The sequence below is a fragment of the Heptranchias perlo genome, chromosome 23 (genome assembly GCF_035084215.1).
Source record: "Heptranchias perlo isolate sHepPer1 chromosome 23, sHepPer1.hap1, whole genome shotgun sequence".
NCBI classification, from domain to species: domain Eukaryota; kingdom Metazoa; phylum Chordata; class Chondrichthyes; order Hexanchiformes; family Hexanchidae; genus Heptranchias; species Heptranchias perlo.
The window spans coordinates 40,441,019-40,456,867 of NC_090347.1; the positions used below are offsets into that span (position 1 = coordinate 40,441,019).

Consider the following 15,849-nt stretch of genomic DNA (forward strand, 5'->3'; position numbering starts at 1 on the left):
TTCCCACCCCCTGTTCTCCCCCTCTCCAGCACTGTCGCCCCCAATCCCACCCCCTGTTCTCCCCCTCTCCAGCACTGTTGCCCCCCCCAATCCCACCCCCTGTTCTCCCCCTCTCCAGCACTGTCGCCCCCAATCCCGCCCCCTGTTCTCCCCCTCTCCAGCACTGTCGCCCCCAATCCCACCCTCTGTTCTCCCCCTCTCCAGCATTGTTGCCCCCCCAATCCCGCCCCCTGTTCTCCCCCTCTCCAGTCCTGTTCTTCCCCCCACAATCCCGCCCCCTGTTCTCCCCCTCTCCAGTCCTGTTCTTCCCCCCCCCCAATCCCGCCCCCTGTTCTCCCCCCCCCCAATCCCGCCCCCTGTTCTCCCCCCCCAATCCCGCCCCGTTCTCCCCCTCTCCATTCCTGTTCTTCCCCCCACAATCCCGCCCCCTGTTCTCCCCCTCTCCAGCACTGTCGTCCCCAATCCCACCCCCTGTTCTCCCCCTCTCCAGCACTGTTGCCCCCCCCAATCCCACCCCCTGTTCTCCCCCTCTCCAGCACTGTTGCCCCCCCAATCCCACCCCCTGTTCTCCCCCTCTCCAGCACTGTCACCCCCAATCCCACCCCTTGTTCTCCCCCTCTCCAGCACTGTCGCCCCCAATCCCGCCCCCTGTTCTCCCCCTCTCCAGCACTGTCGCCCCCAATCCCGCCCCCTGTTCTCCCCCTCTCCAGCACTGTCGCCCCCAATCCCGTCCCCTGTTCTCCCCCTCTCCAGCACTGTCGCCCCCAATCCCGCCCCTTGTTCTCCCCCTCTCCAGCACTGTCGCCCCCAATCCCACCCCCTGTTCTCCCCCTCTCCAATCCTGTCTCCCCCAATCCCACCCCCTGTTCTCCCCCTCTCCAGCACTGTCGCCCCCAATCCCGTCCCCTGTTCTCCCCCTCTCCAGTCCTGTTCTTCCCCCCCCCAATCCCACCCCCTGTTCTCCCCCTCTCCAGCACTGTCGCCCCCAATCCCGCCCCCTGTTCTCCCCCTCTCCAGCACTGTCGCCCCCAATCCCGCCCCCTGTTCTCCCCCTCTCCAGCACTGTCGCCCCCAATCCCGCCCCCTGTTCTCCCCCTCTCCAGCACTGTCGCCCCCAATCCCGCCCCCTGTTCTCCCCCTCTCCAGCACTGTCGCCCCCAATCCCGCCCCCTGTTCTCCCCCTCTCCAGCACTGTCGCCCCCAATCCCGTCCCCTGTTCTCCCCCTCTCCAGCACTGTCACCCCCAATCCCGTCCCCTGTTCTCCCCCTCTCCAGCACTGTCGCCCCCAATCCCACCCCCTGTTCTCCTCCTCTCCAGCACTGTCGCCCCCAATCCCACCCCCTGTTCTCCCCCTCTCCAATCCTGTCTCCCCCAATCCCACCCCCTGTTCTCCCCCAATCCCGCCCCCTGTTCTCCCCCAATCCCGCCCCCTGTTCTCCCCCTCTCCAGCACAGTCGCCCCCAATCCCGCCCCCTGTTCTCCCCCTCTCCAGCACTGTCGCCCCCAATCCCACCCCCTGTTCTCCCCCCCCAATCCCACCCCCTGTTCTCCCCCCCCCAATCCCACCCCCTGTTCTCCCCCCCCCCCCAATCCCGCCCCCTGTTCTCCCCCTCTCCAGTCCTGTTCTTCCCCCCACAATCCCGCCCCCTGTTCTCCCCCTCTCCAGCACTGTCGCCCCCAATCCCACCCCCTGTTCTCCCCCTCTCCAATCCTGTCTCCCCCAATCCCGCCCCCTGTTCTCCCCCAATCCCGCCCCCTGTTCTCCCCCAATCCCGCCCCCTGTTCTCCCCCTCTCCAGCACAGTCGCCCCCAATCCCGCCCCCTGTTCTCCCCCTCTCCAGCACTGTCGCCCCCAATCCCACCCCCTGTTCTCCCCCCCCAATCCCACCCCCTGCTCTCCCCCCCCCAATCCCACCCCCTGTTCTCCCCCCCCCCCCAATCCCACCCCCTGTTCTCCCCCCCCCCCCCAATCCCACCCCCTGTTCTCCCCCCCCCCCCCCAATCCCACCCCCTGTTCTCCCCCCCCCCCCAATCCCACCCCCTGTTCTCCCCCCCCCCCCCAATCCCACCCCCTGTTCTCCCCCCCCCCCCAATCCCACCCCCTGTTCTCCCCCCCCCCCCCAATCCCACCCCCTGTTCTCCCCCCCCCCCCCCCCAATCCCACCCCCTGTTCTCCCCCCCCCCCCCCAATCCCACCCCCTGTTCTCCCCCCCCCCCCCAATCCCACCCCCTGTTCTCCCCCCCCCCCCCCCCCCAATCCCACCCCCTGTTCTCCCCCCCCCCCAATCCCACCCCCTGTTCTCCCCCAATCCCACCCCCTGTTCTCCCCCAATCCTTCCCCCCCCCCCCCCCTGCTGTCACCTCCCCTTGTCCCCCGGCCTGAGCACTTTCAAAACAAAGAGCGACAACAACGCCCGCCGATGGCCTTTACCTGGCTCTTGGGCTCCTGCATCTCCATGGCAGCGGTGCGGGAGAGGTCGGGCCGGACAGTCCCCGGAGCCAAGGCCAAGGCTCAAACCGCATCAGGACACAACCGGCAACCGCTCACCGTCACTCGGTCCCTGGCCGCCGCACATGCGCACTAGCGAGGGGTCGGTGCAGGCGTGGGAGGGGAACGCACATGCGCAGTGCTCCTGAATATGCAGGGCAAAGTGCGTCTGCGCACGGTTGACCCTGTCGGTGCGAAGTACGCATGCGTGCTGCTGGAACCACCATCAACAAGAGACGTTGGAATGAGGACAAATCCAATTAGAACCAAAAATAGGAAACTGCACTGGGACAGGGAGCCAACAGTTACTCGAAAAATCAATAAGACTAGGTGAAACTGGAGAATCTGTTTCCTGAAAAGTGAACAATTTGAGAAATTTGGAGGGTAAAAGTCATGTGATGACATTTTATTATCATTGGACATGTTGAGTGACATTTGCAAGGGGAAGTCCTTGATATCCTCTCCATAGACTGAGCCCATAAGAACCCTGCATCGTTCTCATCGCAGCAGTGCCACGTGCAAGAGACCATGTCTTCATCATCTTGACTTCCCTGACCCCCTCCTAGCTGGCCTCACACCTCTACCCTCCACAAGCAAAAACTCATTCCAAATGCCGCAGCCTCTTTCTTCAGCCGCAGAAGTCCTGCTTTCCCATTACAACATTCTCTGCAAGCTGTACTGGCTCCCCATCTACCAGCGAGTTACCTTCAAAATTCTTGCCCTCACTTTACCTCCAAGACCATTGCCCATCCTAATCAGTGATTTGCTCCAGTCTGATATCCCTGCTACTAGGCTATTCCTTGTTCCTTGCCTACATAAGAACAGTCACTGCATCGCAAAGTAATACATTGTATTTGAAGATACATTTATGAGAGGTTTAATAAGGAGCTATACAAACAAATCTCTAATACTCTTAACTGGCAGATTATTTCAAAAAAACTTTCACTTTGAGTGGAGACAAAAATAGTGCAATGATATAATGGGAAGGCTTGGATACCAAACGGATGAGCTTTGATGGACTAAAAGGTCCTTCCTTGTCCTTGACATTTTTCTTGTCCTATATTTTTTTAATGTTCGTGCCAACCCTCTTTGCCGTTACTGACTGTTTCATTCAGCTACACCCATATGTTGTCATTCCTTTATATGAGTGTGGAAATCGGAGCCAAGTTTGTCACTTTGTGTGTCATTTACTCAGGCATGAGGCACAATTTATGGAAGGAGAATTGACAGAGGGAAGACTGCAAGTAAGGTATTAATCAATAGATTGTAGCTTTAGTGGTCTTTGTACAAATGCCCTTTGCTAAGTAACATAAGCTTCAGGCTGAAACCGTGCGGTATAATTAGGTCACATTCCTATTTTTTGTGTTTCTACCCAGGTTCAGATCACATGCAGAACACCTATCTGGTAACTGAATCTGTACAGAGCTGTTGTCATCACCACCTTTTTATATGGATATCTGAGTCCTGGAAATGTTACCACCATCACATCTGGCAGCTTGACAAGTTCCATGTCCCACACTTGTCATACCCATCAAGTGGCAGGACAGAATTACCAACTGCAAGAGCAAGTGCACCAAGATCACGACGTTGAGGCCTTGCAGATGAGGGTACAGTAATTCTGTCCAAAAAGAGGGTTTTAAAGTGACCTGAAACAAGAGAAGCAGAAGCAGAATGGGCAATAAAAGAGTGGCAAGGAGATGCATAAGCACAACTTCAAGCTATGTAATATGTACATCAGCATGAAGGAACATCTCCCTAGTATCATGATACTCTGAAGCTTCACAAGACTCAACATGAAATCCAAACACTTTTGGCCAGATCCAAGGTGAAAACCTCAGGACTTTGTTTTTTGCACTTTGAGGAAGAGGAGACAACAAAAGAGGCATTATATTATAGCTCATTTCCCATGGCATTGCTTATGGCAAGTCAGTAAATTCAGGACAAAAGCATTATGCCATGTAATGCACATTGTATTAAAATAAAAAGAAAGACTTGCATTTATATAGCATCTTTCATGACATCCCAAAGCACTTTACTTTTGAAGTGTAGTCACTTGTAATTTAGGAAACATGGCAGCCAATTTGCACACAGCAAGCTCCTACAGATAGCAATCTAAGAACAATCATATAATCTGTTTCAGTGATGTTGATTGAGGGATAAATATTGACAAGGACCCAGGGGAGAATTCCCTTAGTACTACATTGAAATGTTAGCCTGGACTTTTGTGCTTAAGTCTCTGGAGTGGGACTTAAACCCACAACCTTGTGACTCAGAGGCAAGGGTGCTACAGACTGAGCCACAGCTGACACCTGCAAAGGTTGAGTTGCGTTTAAGATGGTCTGTCTCTTTATGGCCAAAAATCCTGAGGTCAGTAAGGGGTTAATTGCAGATGCTAAGGATATTTTTCAGAATCTGTTGCTGTGTATTTCCCCAACAGGTGTCGACAAAAGAGAAAAGCCATTTCCTTCGCCACACCCCCACAGCCATGCAAAATTGCCAGAGTTGCGGCATAGTTCAGTAGCAGTCGCTGTGCCATGAAATGGTGGTGATGGAATTGTGTCCATATGCTGAGTTGCCAATCTCAACCAAAACTTTGTGGACAGTTGCAAGGCCAGACACTTCCCTACAGTGAGAGAAATTTCTGAGGAAGCTGCCCTGGGGTGTTGTCATTCATCTCACAGTTGTTGTCTTCAGTGATGATTTGGTGGAGGCCTAGTGGCAGATCCCTTGCTTTTTGGCCTGGATAGTATGTGGAAATCAAGAATAAAGAGGGAGTCCCGACGTGGGAGAGAAATGAAAGCTGAAGATCAGAAACTGTGTTTAAGGTGACTGCACAAAATGAAGCATTAAGAACCAGACTAAGACAAAAGCCATGTAGAATCGGACAGCAAAGCAAATTATATACAGGCATTAAATGATTGATTTTGTATTATGAAGAAAGGATTCAGGTCACACGCATGGAGATAAACGTATAAAAGCAGTCTGTGCAGCATTCAGAAAAATGTTTAGAACTGTATATGTGGGTTCTTCTTTGGTTCTGGAAGCTGGATATTCCTGGGGGACACTGTAGGAGTCGTCCCCTTTTGTTCTGTACCTATGGGACGCCTGAACAGAAATGACCAACCAGGATCAACTGTTAAGGTAGGAATCTGTGGATAGAAGATACCTATTAAACTCGTGTCAAGGAATGTAAGCTCACTAGCTTAGTCATTATCTTTAATACTGAGGCATTGAAAGGAGCCACATGAACAATGCATAAAGCAGTTAGCAATTCCTGGATAATGCAATTAATGGACCTCGATGCTCATTAAAATAGAATGCAGGCATCTCTCACTAATGTATATTTCATCTAGCTTGATTGATAGTTCTTTAATAGACACCTGTTAATGAGGGAATATATATGACAGTCTTCCATACTTGTTTAAATTTTTGATTGTTTCTAAGCTAATGCTGTGCTCCATTAGGAGTCAGGTGGTTCTGGATTAAAAACATTATATCAGGACTGTGTAAGAAACATGCTCTGGAGAGGTCATTTTAAAATTCTTGGTTACTGATCCAAATTTTTGTTGTCTTTATAAGGAATAAATATAGTACTGCAGACTTTCACAGTTTTCTTTTACTTCTGTATAATCAGAATTTTTATAATACATTTGTCGTGTCGATTTAGCCTGAGCAATGCGGTCTGACAGCGTGTTGCTTTTCCACATATCAGAGAGAACAAGAACATATAGTAGGCAACCCATTCAACCTCCAGTGTCAAATATATTGGGCAAAGGGTAATTGTTAATCTGGTGCAGTTCTGGTCTCCATTTAACAAAAATGCTATTGAACCACTGGAGAAAGTGCAGAAAAGATTTACAAGGATGTTACCAGAATTGAGAGGATGGAGCTATCAGAAAAGGTTGAGTAGGCTGAGACTCTTTTCTATGGAAAATAAAAGACTAAGAGGAGACCTGATAGAAGTCTTTAAGATTATGAAGGTGTTTGATAGGTAGATGTGGAGAAACTTTTTCCACTTATGGGTGAGTCCAGAACAAGGAGGCATTAACTAAGATAGCCACTAACAGATCAAATAAAGCATTTAGGAGGAATTTCTTTCCACAGAGTGGTGAGAATGTGGAACTCACTGCCACATGGAGTGGATGAAGCAGATAGCATTGGTGCATTTAAGGGGAGGCAGGAAGCATACCTCAGGGAGAATTGAATAGAGGAATAGGGGAACAGGGTAGATAATTCGAATGGGAGGAGGCTCGTGTGGAGTATAAACACCGGCATAGTGTGGCCTGCTTCTGTGCTGTAGATTCTACGTATGATTATAATTTTAAGCTCAAAATGGGACATGGGTCATCTTATGGAATCTTACAGCACAGAAGGAGACAATTCGGCCCATCGTGCCTTTGCAGGCTCTTTGACAGAGCTATTCAATTAGTCCCATTCCCCTGCTCTTTCCCCATAGCCCTGCAATTTTCTCCCCATCAACTATTTATCCAATTCTCTTTTGAAAGTTACTATTGAATCTGCTTCCACTACGCTTTCAGGCAGTGCATTCCAGATCATAATAATAACTCGCTGCGTAAAAAGATTTCTCCTCATCTCACCTCTCGTCCTTTTGCCAATTACTTTATATCTGTGTCATTTGGTTACTGACCTTTCAGCCAGTAGAAACAGTTTCTCTTTATTTACTCTATCAAAACCCTTCATGATTTTGAATGCCTCCATTAAATCTCCCCTTAACCTTCTCTGTTCTAAGGAGAATAACCCCAGCTTCTCCAGTCTCTCCACATAACTGAAGTCCCATATCCCTGGTACCATTCTAGTAAATCTCTGCTGCACACTCCCCAGGCCTTGACATCCTTCCTAAAGTGTAGTGCCCAGAATTGAACACAATACTCCAGCTGAGGCCTAACCAGTGCTTTATAAAGGTTTAGCATAACTTTCTTGCTTTTGTACTCTATGCCTCTATTTATGAAGCCGATGATCCCATTTGCTTTTTTAACAGCCTTTTCAAATTGTCCTACCACCTTCAAAGATTTCTGTACGCAAACCCCTAGGTCTCTCTGTTGCTACACCTCCTCCAAAATTGTACCATTTAGTTTATTTTGCCTCTCCTCATTCTTCCTTCCAAAATGCATCACTTCACACTTCTCTGCGTTAAATTACATCTGCCATGTGTCTGCCCATTTCACCAGTCTGTCTATGTCCTCCTGAAGTCTACTACTATCCTCCACACTGTTTACTACATTTCCGAGTTTTGTGTCATCTGCAAACTTTTAAATTTTGCCCTGTATACCCAAGTCCAGGACATTAATATATCAAAAAGATCCTAATACCGAACCACTGGGGGCACCACTGTATACGTCATTCCAGTGTGAAGAACAACTGTTCACCACTACTCTCTGCTTTCTGTCCCCTAGCCAATTTCGTATCCATGCTGCCACTGTCCTTTTAATCCCATGAGCTTCTCTGTTAATACTAATAAAGAGAGTTGAGAGAAAGCCCATACTTAACATAGTCATCATCCAATAAATCTAACAATAAACATTTATACCATACCTTTGACATTGTAAAATGCCCCAAGGTGCTTCACAGGAGCGATTATCAAATAAAATATCACACCGAGCCACATAACGAGATATTAGGACAGATGACCAAAAGCTTGGTCAAAGAGGAAGGTTTTAAGGAGTGAATTAAAGGAGGAGAGAGAGGTGGAGAGGTTTAGGGAGGGAATTTCAGAACTTAGGGCCTAGACAGCTGAAGGCATGGCCAACATTGGTGCAGCGATTAAAATTGGGGATGCACAAGAGGCAAGAATTGGAGGAGCGCAGAGATCTTGGAGGGTTGTAGGGCTGGAGGAGATTACTGAGATAAGGAGGGGCAAGGCCATGGAGGGATTTGAAAACAAGGATGAGAATTTTAAAATCAAGGCGTTCCCGGACCGGGAGCCATTGTAGGTCAGCGAGCGCAGGGGTGATGGGAGAATGGGACTTGATGTGAGTTAGGATACAGGCAGCAGAGTTTTGGATGTGCTCAAGTTTATGGAGGGTGGAAGATGAGAGGTCAGCCAGGAAAGCATTGGAATAGTCCAATCTGGAGGTAACAAAGGCATGGATGAGGGCTTCAGCAACAGAAGAGCTGAGTCAGGGGCGGAGACGGGCGATGTTACGAAGGTGGAAGTAGGCAGTCTTGGTGATGGAGCGGATATGTGGTCGGAAGCTCATCTCAGGGTCAAATAGGACGCCACAGTTGTGAACGGTCTGGTTCAGCTTCAGATAGTGGCCAGGGAGAGGGATGGAGTTGGAGGCTAGGGAACGGAGTTTGCAGCAGGGACCAAAGACAATGGCTTCTGTCTTCCCAATGTTTAGTTGGAGCAAATTTTTGCTCATCCAGTCGGACAAGCAGTGTGACAAATGAGAGATAGTGGAGGTGGTTGTGAGGTAGAGCTGGGTGTCGTCAGCGTACATGTGGAATCTGATGTGTTTTCGGATGATGTAGATGAGAAATAGGAACAAGTAGCAGATAAGAGACCAGCAACATGGCACTCCTTGTTTCCCTGGATGTAGATAATTACTGCAGATGATACTTATGGACCTATTGAATGTGCAGTGAAAGGACATTGTAAGATGGATGAATGCTAAATTCCACACAAGATGTAAAAAGTATTGTTCCAAAATTCAAATATGTAATCTATACTAGTTAAAGAGTATCAGATCAATCTTTTTCCTTTGCTAACATGTCAATAAAAAAAGACTTGCATTTATACAGCGCCTTTCATGACCTCAGGATGTCCCAAAGCGCGTTACAGCCAATTAAATATTTTTGAAGTGTAGTCATTGTAATGTAGGAAACCCGGCAACTAATTTGCACACAGCAAGGCCCCACAAACAGCAACATGACCAGATAATCTGTTTTAGTGATGTTGGTTGAGGGATAAATATTGGCCAGGACACCTGCGAGAACTCCCCTGCTCTACTTCAAATAGTGGTCATGTGATTGTTTATGTAATGTGGTACCCTGCTTTAAGCTGTTACGAGGACTATTATATAGCAGTTATGAAGGAGGGAACTATTGCACAATGTGACCTTTCTATAATGTCATTTTAATGTCAAAGCTGCCTTAATACATTCCGATCCTGTCACTTCGATGCCTTCGCTGGTCAACGGTGCAACTCCCAGTGATAAACATCACTTCCTAACTTGAGGGACGGGCTTTTGACAGAGTGTGGATTGGAGCTGTGCAATGAATGATATGAGGTGATTCTGTGCACACAGTTCCTGACAAGGTCAGTTCCTGGTCTCAGCAGCCAGTTACAAACACAACCTAGAACTAAATCATTCCTGCATTGTAACACACCAGTTAATAAGTTCAACAGCTGATAGTGCACTCAATGCATCTTAGATAAATGCCTTTTCATTTTATTTTACGGCTTAAACAATTTTTGTTGCAATTATATTTCAGTTGCAGTGTATTACACCATATCAGCTTGTTGGGATAAAATATACGTGATAGAGCATTTAGGGAATGTTTAATAATATCAGGTGTGAATGATCCCAGCAGTTTTATCTACTATGCAATAACAACACTTGAATATTTTGCTGCATCTGCCCCTGGTTCAGTTTTGTAGGTTCTCTTCCCGGCTGTGAAGCGTTTTGGGATGTCCTGAGAACATCATAAGGCGCTATATAAACGCAAACTTTTCATTTCTTCTCCATTTCAGTCATGAAGCCGTTCAAAAAGTTCAAGCTGTTAGCGTTACTCCCCGCCCATGATTCGGTGCTTTCGGTGGCATGACAGTGTGGCAACATGCTCTGCCATGGAATAGACCCGGCTCACCATTCCCCATTACAACATGCTGTATGGGGAAGAAGGATAATGGAGTCCATGAGGAGAAATTTTACTGGCTGCTCAAAGCAGTGCAAGTGGACACCTGCCATCTCAGCAGGGGGCGGGGTGGGGGTGGAGGGGGTGGAAGGGGAAGCTTAAAGTGAGGGTGAGAAATATCCATCTATAATATCCATCTATAATATATTAAACATCTTATGTCTGCCCGTACATCCTGTCAACTTTTGGAGGTCCCTTTCCTTTACTGTGATCTCCTAGTGGTTTCTTTCAATGGGTCGTTTGTTGGGCTATCGCAGGGCCTGTTATATGGGGCAGGGGAAATGAGCTGTGTCTGTTGCAGTGGGCCAAGAACCTAGACTAGATACTGAATAATTTCTCTTGGTATGGACTCCATGAGTACATGAGGGCATCCATAAAACAGAGACTACTCACCTCAGCTAGTCAGCAGCCCTCGTCCTTGCAGGGCCAGAATTGCCACAGTATGGATCCTTCCACATCTGTTAGAAGAAAGAAAGACTTGCATTTATATAGCGCCTTTCATGACCTCAGGATGTCCCAAAGCGCTTTACAGCCAAGGAAGTACTTCTGAAACGTAGTCACTGTTGTAAAGTAGGAAACGCGGCAGCCAATATGTGCGCAGCAAGGTCCCACAAACAGTAATGTGATAATGGCCAGATAATCTGTTTTTAGCTGTTGGCCAGGTCACCAGGGAGAACTGCCCTGCTCTTTTTCAAAATAGTGCCTTAGGATGTTTTACACCCATCTGAGAGGGCAGACGGGGCCTCGGTTTAACATCTCATCCAAAAGATGGCACGTCCGACAGTGCAGCACGCCCACAGTACTGCACTGGGAGTGTCAGCCTGGATTATGTGCTCAAGTCCCTAGAGTGGGGCCTGAACTCACAACTTCTGACTCAGAGGTGAGGGTGCTACCCACTGAGCCACGGTTGGCACCTAGGCCTGGATTTTAACTTGGAGCCGGGAACTCAGTGGGTGGGTAAATTTGCACGTGGGGAACCCGGAAGTCAAGTGTGCGTGGTTAAATCTGCGATCGCAACTCGATTGCAGGCAATTATCTTTGCTTCCGGATTGCGCATCTCCAAGCTGCGTAGCAAGCGTACTGTGAACCTGAATGATGCGATCGGAACTACAGTATTTAAAGGGCCAATTCAAACATGGATTTTGGAGGATTGTTATCCTTGTTTTCAAATTTCTCCATGGCCTCACCCCTCTCTATCTCTGCAACCCTTCCACAGCCCTACAACCCTCCGAGATCTCAGCTCTCCTCCACTTCTTGCCTCTTGCGCATCCCTGATTTTAATCGCCCCACCGTTGGTGGCCGTGCCTTCAGCTGCCTAGGCCCTAAGCTCTGGAATTCCCTCCCTAAACCTCTCCGTCTCTCCGCCTCTCTCTCCTTCTTTAAGACACTCCTTAAAACCTACCTCTTTGACAAAGCTTTTGGTCACCTGTCCTAATATCTCCTTATGTGACTCATTGTCAATTTTGTTTGATAATCGCTCCTGTGAAGCGCTTGGGACGTTTTACTATGTTAAAGGCGCTATATAAATGCAAGTTGTTGTTGTTTTTCGAGAAAGGAGAAATGGTGTCCAGGAGAGCAAAGGCAGCGTCTAGATACTGAGGCCTCCCTAGATGTACTACTGGCTGCAGTGAGAGCCAGGAGGGAAGTTCTTTACTCAAGGGATGGCAGGAAGAGGGGATGTTGTGTACATCACTCTGTCTTAGCAAACGTATTCCATCACAGGACTCCTCACACTCACTTAAGTGTTACCTACAACCATCCTTCACCTTTCTATCCACTTGCTCACCTCCCATGTATGAATCCAACACTGTCACTCACCCCAATCCTGTTGCAATGTGATGCATCCATGTAACAGTGACCCTCTGATGCATTTGTATGACAGTCATCCTCACCTAATGCACTGCATCCATCGGGTGAATACGACACCTTCAGTCACTCACACAGGTCTGTTCTGTAGCCCCTTGTAGAAGAGAGTGCGAAATGCAAGAGAGAGAGCGAGGATTGGCGGTGGACCTCCACAGATTGTGGAATTAACTGAAGCAGAGGAGGAGACAATGGAGATAAGTGGGACATCTGTGGTCCTCTCAATCGAAGATGGAGAGACCGGAAGCTCACAGATGGCTGGTGACACAATTTCCAACATCTTTCACAAAGATGTTGACTTTATATAATCAATGCCTGAAGCATGAGAAGCCTGAGTATGGAGATTGGCAAGACTGTTATTGTACCAAGAGTAAGTCTTTTCACATTCTTTTGTCTTCCAGGACCTTCATGCGTACAAGAAGAATGTGCGGAGCTGCATGACATCTTCTGAGGGTGCACCGTCACAGGACATACAGACATGCACCAGCGCAGATACTCGCACTTCGGTGGGTCCTCTTATACAGATAGTTGGGTTGTCACCTGGTGAGTCACAAGTCACAAGTGAGCACGAACAGACATTGGTGGCAGGAGCAGCTGTGGAGAGTCCGCATTGGAGGGCTCACTCTTCTCCAAGTTCTGCTCAGCTGGACACAGATGCTGAACCCCGGGGGCAATCGTTGAGAAGGAGAATGATTCAGGTGCAGGAGCTCCTTTGCGAGGTACTGGAAAATGTGCCACTCACACTCTCCACAATAGCTGAGAGTCTGGAGGAGTCCAACTGCAGCATCAGTGGAATGATGTCACAGGTAAGTGAGAATGTCTGCACTGGAGAGAGTGGCCATCTCTATTGAGCTTCAAACACAGCTCACAAATTAGTCTATGCAGTCTACGATCACGGCCGTGCAGGAGATGTCTGCCTTCTTCAACAGGATGACAGATACCTTATCAGTGGCCTTTCAATGCCTCACTGATCTTCACCAAGCTGCTCTCCAGCAGAGTGACCGGAGTGATGTGGCACTGGCCCAGGAGAGGGATGATGGCAAAACAGAATATGGAAGTGGGAACTCCACACAGAGCCTTCACCAGTTCCCGAAATAATGCCTCATCTCCAGATGACCGATTCTGCCCTGCACAGGTGCAGGTGGAGCAGTCTTTGGCGGGGCCCTCATGGGCTCCAAAACCCAGAGGTCATAATCCAAAAGCATCTCAGCAGTCAGGGCAGGGATCTGAACAGCCTGCCACTACCTCTGCTGAAGTCACAGAGGCACCATATAGAAGCCGTAGTAAGTGTAAGCACTTGTAGTTCACCAAGGGTATGCACAAGGGTGTTAGGACAAATCTTATGTTGTGATTTCCATTTCTTCTTATGTTGGCACATAAAATTTATTCATTATCAACACTTCCAAGTCTTGGCCATTATTGCTTCCAGACTTTCAAGTGGACCTTTCATCTGATTCATGGCGATACATGGCGACATCTATTGGATGGCTGTGCAAGCGGTGTATGCGTCATTGAAGGACTGTTTTGTGCAAAGGAAGGGAGGGTGGTTTTGGTGGTCGTGGTGGTGATTGTGCCAGGCGGCATGAGTATCTCAAATAGCTTTATTTTTGGACTTTTAAATTGAAAACCTTTAAGAGATGAGGGCGTCCCTGGCATCCCGGGCATCAATGTGCGCAGCTGGTCTAGTGATGGGTGCACCATTGTCATATTCCTCCACCTTGTCCTCCTCCTCCTCCTCCGTCTCATCCTCTTCTTCCTCTCTCTCAATGTTGTTGCCAACAGAGGATGCTTGCTGAGTGCCTTCGTCCTCGAACACCTGTAAACCTCTCTGCAACGCAATGTTGTGTAGCACGCAGCACACCATGATTATCCTGGAGACTCTCGCTGACGAGTACTGAAGGGCTCCCCAGACCTGTCGAGGTGTCTGAAGCACATCTTTAACATGCCTATGGCTTGCTCAATGACATACCTGGTGGTCATGTGGCTCTGCTTGTATCGTACTTGTGCCTCGTTGGCGGAATCACGTGATCCATGTTTGCAGGCGGTATCCCTTGTCTCCTAGGATCCAGACCTGTCTCCGGTCTGGAAAAGGAATGGAATGTTTGACTGCCGCAAAATGAACGCATCATGGCAGCTGCCAGGGAATCTGGCACAAACCTGCAGAAATCTCTTGCTGTGGTCACACACCATCTGCGCATTGATGGAATGATAGCCTTTTTGGTGAATGAATACTGCTGGTTCATGTGGTGGTCCTCGGATTGCAATGTGTGTGCAAACGATTGCACCTTGCACCTGTGGGAAACCAGCCAGAAAGGAAAAACCCACTGCCCACTCATTCTCGCTGATGTTGTCGCGGGGGAAATTCACGTAATCGGATGCCCTGGAAAACAACCCATCTGTCATCTGCCTTATACACTTCTGTGCAGACAATTGAGACACCCTGCAGATGTCACCGGTGCTACCATGGAAGGAGCCAGAGGCGAAGAAATTGAGGGCAGTGGTTACTTTTACTGCCATGGGCAATGCGTGGCCACCAGATCCAGCAGGGAGCAGCTCTTCCTGATGGAGGCTGCAGATGTCTGCAGCCACCTGCCGACTCAATCTCAGCATGCGTAGGCTCTGCTCCTCAGAGAGGTCCAGGAAGCTCAGCCTCTGCCTGTAGACCCTCTCAGGTGGATAGTGCCTTCTGCGGCCTCGGCCCATCTATTGGTCCTCTCTCTGCTCTTCTCCAGGGGCTCGATGCACATCTCTGTCTTGCACAACTGCAGATCTCAGAACTGCATGACATGCCTGCCATGGATGGATTTTACTCCTCCTCAGATGTACTGGTGGAATACATCCATTGTGCCCCCCCACCCCATCCTGATGTTGTCAGTTTGAGAGGCTCCAAAATATTGGTAAATTAGTCTGAACACAAGTATTCTCAGTCTCAACGAAGAACTCTGGGGGAAAAATTCAATAAGTGCCATTTTCGGGCGTAGGCAGCGTGATGCACCATTACCCCGCGCCCGATGGCCCCTACGCAGGCAGCACGTGAATTTCAGCTGCCTGCTACTTACCACAATATCACCGTGCAGCCAGCGCTACCCAGGAAGTCGGAAATGGGGCGTGCACAGCGCACGTTGTCAGCAGCCTGCACCTCTTAAAGGTGCAGGTGCACATTTTAAATGGGACATGCACAGTTCACTAGGAGGAGGAAAAGATGGCTGCAAGGATGGCAGGACCGGCGCTAGACAGGGCCCCACTCTTCTCCAATGATACACTGGAGGCCCTAGTGGAAGGGGTGGACGAAAGGAGGGCGAACATATAACCGCAGGGTGGCCGGAGACCCTCTAAACTGCAGCTCCGCAGGCATTGGCAGACTGTGGTGCAGGAAGTAAACACCAGGAGCATTGCACCATGCATGTGGGTGCAGTGCCAAAAGGAGTTCAATGATTTGACGCGAATGGTCAAGGTGAGTGAATGCAAATGTCAAGAGGCATCTCCTACCAACTGCACCACTGCTCCACGCATCACACTCCCCGTCACCCACCCACCAACAAACTTGCCAATCCATATGCAATGCTGCACTTGGCATGCTGCATCTCATCGCACATAGTACTATACTTGCAGGACACAC

The 15,849-nt window shown here is 49.2% G+C and overlaps 1 protein-coding gene across 1 annotated transcript in view; it reads right to left on the reverse strand.

The window, feature by feature from the left end:
- The window catches only part of tmem94 (transmembrane protein 94), a 150,521-nt gene extending 147,947 nt beyond the window's left edge, over window positions 1–2,574 (reverse strand). The window contains exon 1 of the mRNA XM_068004365.1: window positions 2,433–2,574. Within this exon, the coding sequence (XP_067860466.1) occupies window positions 2,433–2,459 (27 nt within the window). The 5' untranslated portion in view covers window positions 2,460–2,574. The remainder of the gene's footprint in view (window positions 1–2,432) is intronic.
- Between the last annotated feature and the right edge of the window lie 13,275 nt (window positions 2,575–15,849).